Source organism: Mercurialis annua, linkage group LG8 (assembly GCF_937616625.2).
Source record: "Mercurialis annua linkage group LG8, ddMerAnnu1.2, whole genome shotgun sequence".
Taxonomy (NCBI): domain Eukaryota; kingdom Viridiplantae; phylum Streptophyta; class Magnoliopsida; order Malpighiales; family Euphorbiaceae; genus Mercurialis; species Mercurialis annua.
Genome location: NC_065577.1, coordinates 8,163,099 through 8,169,098, shown reverse-complemented (window position 1 = coordinate 8,169,098; position 6,000 = coordinate 8,163,099). Strand labels below are relative to the sequence as shown.

The 6,000-nt window shown below is 38.6% G+C and overlaps 1 protein-coding gene across 1 annotated transcript; it reads right to left on the bottom strand.

The window, feature by feature from the left end:
* On the bottom strand, nt 1–2,569 carry LOC126659628 (pectinesterase-like). The gene is made up of 2 exons (XM_050352941.1): nt 1,370–2,569; nt 1–907 (listed from the first exon to the last, which is right to left on the bottom strand). The coding sequence occupies exons 1-2, from the start codon at nt 2,385–2,387 to the stop codon at nt 201–203; spliced, it is 1,725 nt and encodes a 574-aa protein (XP_050208898.1). The 5' UTR covers nt 2,388–2,569; the 3' UTR covers nt 1–200.
* Between the last annotated feature and the right edge of the window lie 3,431 nt (nt 2,570–6,000).

Genomic DNA, 6,000 nt, shown 5'->3' with positions numbered 1-6,000 from the left:
TGGATCAAAAAGAAACAATACATTAAAAGTACATAAAATAATACAAACAAACTAGTAAGATTAATTTTAGGCATATAATAAATTTCCATTTTTGCCTAAGTTTCACCAAACACTATAGCTAATTATATCCCCATACACCACATTTTGATACAAAATCATCATCATCATCATCATATATTACTAAATCATATCATTTAATTTCATGCCTTAGTGCTAGTAAAGCCCATGCTGAAGGGTATTCCTGTCCCATTAAGCCATTCAGCACCTTGAATAAAAGGTCCAGTAGTCCATTGTTCAGCCTCCTTTTTATCAGTAATGACATGAAAGCCCTTCCATGCAACTCTCTTATCAGTTGCAGAAGCTAAACCAGTATTTGCATACTCAGCGTAATCTAGTGTGTCCAGGAACAAATCTCCGTTCCATGGAGCCCATCCGTCGGGCTGAATCACGTCTGTAATCTCCGATTCCATCACGATCGTCCTCGAAAACGCCTTCCAAGGCCGTCCGAGGTACGATTTAGTGGTATTTCGTTCGGGGAATAACTTGTCTTCAGCAACGATCTTGCAGTTTTGGATTACTAGTCCGGTTGTTTCGTGTACCATTGATCTGCCGTGTGCGGTGACTGTGTTTAACTGGCCTTTCAATGGTAACCGGGCGATGATCTTTGAATTTTGAATGACGACGGAGGCGTCTCCGAAGATGAAATCGACGGTGCCGGAAATGGAACAGTTGTAGTAGAATTGCCTGTGAGCTTGAGTGTATAAGGTGTCTTGATAACCGTCGATATTGCAGTCGAAAAATGATGCCCTATCTGCTTGTACACGTAGTGCTACGGCTTGGTGACCTTCGGGACCTGCTGTGTTTTCGAATGCCATGGATTTGGCCATGAATCCAGCTCCGAGAGCAGCTGCAAGATTAACATACAAATTATACTTCATACAAATATAATACCATGTCGGATTGTTCCGTTTGATTTTGAAAATAAAAAGTTAGTTCCATTTTAATAGAAACCGTATCGAAAAATAAAATTAATTTTGGTGATATCTCATAACTTTTCGATCTCATCTGACAAACGAATCATATTTTTAAGATATATTGCTACATCAGTCGCCAAATCATTTGTTAAGTGAGTACATCCAACATAACATTTTACATAATATCATATTTTTATAATATTATATCACTCATTGTCACATCAACTTATTTTAAGTCGATATGGCGATCAGATGAAGCATATTCTTATAACATGTTATCACATTGATTACTAAATCAGTCGCCATTAATGTGAAGTCTTATATAGGAGCATATTCTTAAAATGTTACCATTGACATTAAAAATTTGGAAAATTTGTGTTCATAATAAAACTTACCAAATGTTGCAGATCTCATGGTTTTCCATCCAGTTTTATTGCTATGGTCACCAGTGATAATAGTCTTCAAAGGTCCATCACCATACATGAACACATTAATCATCTTCTTATCAACAATCACATACTCCTTATAAACACCGGCCTTAACATAAATCACGAACGGATCCACATTCTTCTTAGGGTAAGTAGCAAGAGCTTCAGTAATAGTCTTAAAATCACCCGTACCATCCTGAGCAACGGTCAAATTAGGCTTAACACCGCCCACGCCCGCATCACCCACCGCCATAAGCCTACGCTTGGCGGCGTTAAACCACGTTGGATAACCCTCTTCGTCGATCGAAAGAAGCCTCCGGGAATTCTCGCTGATGTCGGTAAGATCAAATTTGAGATCGAAAGTCGACAGCATTTTCGCCAACGCGTTAACAATGGCTAACGCATTGCTCGTAAGCTGCGTAGAATCGACCATACCGTCTTGCATTTGGGATTTATATTTGCTGTTCGGATCACCGAATTCATCTAAACAAGTTGATTGGTATGAAACAACAGCGCTTAGCCAGTTTTGAAGCTCAGCTATTTTTTTATCCATCGTGTTCATTGTGCTTTGTCCCACGGTCGAAAACGAAGCTTGAAGCTCTTGAACCGCGTCTTGTAATAAATCTTTACAATCTTCTAACGACATTTTAGTATCATCATCTTCACTTCCCTTAGCGTTAACTATTAAATTGTCGGATAAATTCAACGATTTGCTTACAGCTTCTGCCGTAGCTAAAATGGCTGCTTTTACATATTCTTTAGGATCTTTAGTATTGTTTACAGCGCTCAGACTTTTCTCACAGATATCTTTGTAATCTGTTGGCTGACATATTTGAGCTACAGATTTTGATGAGGTGGAAACCTGTTGGGCCGCTTCGCTCTCTCCGGCGCTGTTATTATTCCGTTGAACCACCGCTACGATCCCGATCACCACCCCAACTACAAGAATCAATGAAAAAACTGATACAACAACTTTCCCTACCATTTTTTCTTTATTTTTTTTTCTTTTTTTGAAAATTTATGATTTATATTTAATATTAATATAACCCGATTCCCATCAACGTATTCGATCGAGCGGTTTATAATGCGAATCGGAGAGAAAAAAATGAAACGAGGAAGAAGAGGGAGGACTTTTTCTTTATTTTTCCAACTCTAAGTAAGAGTTATAGAGGTTTGCATGTTTAGGGCAAACTTTATAGGGTTATAGGTTTTCCAAGAAAAGAAAGTTAGGGTAATTAATGGTTCATCGATTTTCCAGTTCATATAATAAGTATTTGTGGCTTGAAAATGAGAATAGTTAGTAAAGAGTTGGTAAATAGAAAACAACCTTAAATTAGTGGTTAATTTGTTCATAATCACAAGGACATTAGAAACTAAAAATAGTTAGAATAGTGTTTATTATGTATGGTGTAAAATGATTTATTATAATTTGAAAATATATAATATATGCTGTCATGATCAAGGTTTATGGATGCTTATGGATATTTTTTCCAATTAATTCTAATTTAAAGTAAACTTTTATAGAGATATGAATTGGTCGTATTATAAAATAGGGAAAATGTACCTTTTTAATGACTCAGAAAATGTATATTTTCAGAAAAGGACTATAGGTCATTTGTTATGTATACACAGTGGTTCAGACAAAAAAATGTATACACAGTGGCGGATATAATTTTTTTTTTTATAATTATATTGAAAATTTATAAAATGAGTAAAATTGATAAACTATTAATTTTTAAATAGGTATACTATAAATTTTAAAGTAGTAAGTTTAAACTATATAATTATATACTATTTTTTTAATAGAATTTAAAATTATAAAATGAACAATTATCAATTATATGCTCTTTTTACTATCCACCCTCATTTACAATATATATATATATATATATATATATATATATATATATATATATATATATATATATATATATTATCATTTTGGTCCAATATACTTATTATGTAAATAATGTTATTTTTCAAAATAAATTCGGAAAACAATATTTATAAAAATATTGATAAAAAAAATTGAGGTACTGAAAAAAGTGTGTATAAAAATATTAGAAAAATACACATAAAAAAACACTAAAACATACATAATTGATGGATACCGAATCCTATTGTAAGTATAATGGAGCCGAGTCACAGGAAATCCATTCTCAGATGATACCGGACTCCCCCTGAAGATCCGAAGATAGGGAAGAGACGCCGAATCCTTAGAGATTCGGAGATATGCTAATAAAAACTGAATCCTTAGAGATTCGGAGATATGCTAATAAAGACCGAATCCCACATGATCCGCCCAAAGCGCGTTAATTCCGGGATTCGGGTAATCGACTGAGAATGGAAGTATTGTCCTATTCGGACACAAACACTATATATGGAAGGATAAACTCTACTTTAGGAAGATAAGACTATTTAGGAAGACGTTCCTAAATAGGACTCTTATCAGATTAAGGTAGATCACGACAAATCAGGAGAATCCCTACGATATCGCCGAATCCCTGCAAAGTAGGATTCACCTGCCTAATACAACTCTACTAGGTATATTCGACTACTATAAAAGGAGCACGAGGTATGCCTAGAATCACAATTACATTCATATACACAAAACGCTGCTCAAAGCTCTAAACTGACTTTAGCATCGGAGAGTTAATCGGACAACCACCGTCCGGTTAGCTTCTACCCTGTTTTGCAGGTCTTACTCACCGGTTCAGAAGGCAGACTCCATCAATTAGCGCCGTCTGTGGGAAAGGCTTAACTAAACTTCAAAAGAAGGAGCTTTTCTGAACTCAAAAACAAATCTCATTGAAGAAGATGACTTCTGAAAGAGTAAATCTGAAAGACAAACAACCAATGGACCCAAAAAACACTCCGGAGATAATCAACGTGACGGAAGACGGGCTTCACAACTCCGGGGGAAAAAGCAATACCGGAGGGCCCTCTTTTTCAACACCTCAATACCAAACTAATCCGATGAGGGGAAGCAACTCAATTGCTTTCAATCTGGGCACTGAAGAACAACAAGCACCAAGCGTAACAGCACAAGATTCACACAACGAAATGCTGAAAAAGATACTAGAATCAGTACAGGCAAATCTAGACAGATTGGCTAGCGAAGCCAAAAAAACGAACGACAGGCACGAAGAAACCATGAAAATCCTAAGGGAAAATTTCAGCCCTACAGCTCCCAGAAGAAGAGGAAGAACAGAAAACGCAAACCCAAGCCGACGAGAGACAAGAGCAGAAAACAATAAGAGCAAGGAACCCCGAACCAGAGGGAATGGAGAAAGAAACGAAGCAAGAAACCAGCGAGAAAATAGAACCAGCGACGAGGAAAGTCCGAACAGAGACAAATCTAACGAGGAATCACCAGAGACACCCAGAAATGAGCACAACCAGGAGGACGCCCGGAGTGGTTTGAATTCAAAGAGAGACGAACGGAGGGAGAAGGAAAAAGAAGACGCCCCGCCAAAGAGCAAGCGACAAGAAAGAGATGCAGGGAAAGAGCAAACTAAGAAAAAACACCAAGAAGGAGAGGGCGAATCGTCCGAGACACCCCAAAAAAGCAAGGCCACATATGTGGTGGAAGAAGATTTGGAAGAGATGATCGCCAAAGCACTCAAAAAACTAAAATCTGAAGAATTGGATATAGACGATCTCAGGTTGAAAGGATCACCCCTCTCGCCCGAGATCATGGAGGAAACCATCCCACACAGCATGAAGCTACCGATCCTGCCAACTTTCAATGGGGAAGGAGACCCCCGAGACCATACTTCTAGATTCACAGCGACCATGGGGCTACTCAGCGTATCAGACGCCATTCTCTGCAGGGTTTTCCCTACCACACTCACGGGCACGACCCAGAGATGGTATAACAAATTAAAACCAGGCTCGATCAAAAGCTTCGCTTCGCTTTCAACAGAGTTCCTTAATAGATATCTCACAAACATCCCGGCTAAAACCACTACCAGCATCCTAAGATCCTGCATCCAAGAAGAAGGAGAAACCCTGCGAAGCTACATCGAACGATTCAACAAGCAAGCTATGAAGATTGACAACCTGAACGTCGACATGGCGACAGAAGCATTGCGAGAAGGGACGCGATTCGGAAAACTGGTGGACAAGCTACTAGTCAATAAGCCCACGACTTTCTCGAACTTAATGGGCATAGCCCAGAAATACTTCGAGTTAGACGAAGGGCGAAGGGCGATGCGTGGAAAGGAAGCAAAAGGAAAAGAGTCAAAAGAGAGATCCAGAGAAAAAACCAAGTCCAAAACTGATGACAGGAGAGGAAGGCCAGAGGAGAACAGACGATTCGCCCCCCAGACAAGATATGAATCGAGATATGATCCCAGAGATGACGAGAATAACTTCACTCCGCTAAACACCAGCCGAACTAATGTCCTCATGTGGATCAAAGAAAACGCCAAAAATGTGGTATGGCCACCAAAGATGAAAGCAGAGGTAAGAGACACCAGAAAATACTGCAAATTTCACGACGATTACGGACATGAAACGGATAGCTGCAGAGACTTAAAGGTCGAGATCGAAAGGATGATCGACACAGGCGAGCTGAGGAAATTTGTGGCCCGAAA

Bases quoted from the DNA above. Each gene is read 5' to 3' on its own strand.
- LOC126659628 (XM_050352941.1), bottom strand. From the start codon at position 2,387: ATGGTAGGGAAAGTTGTTGTATCAGTTTTTTCATTGATTCTTGTAGTT. The intron at 908-1,369 runs GTAAGTTTTATT...TTAATCTTGCAG, and splicing joins CATGAGATCTGCAACATTTG to CTGCTCTCGGAGCTGGATTC.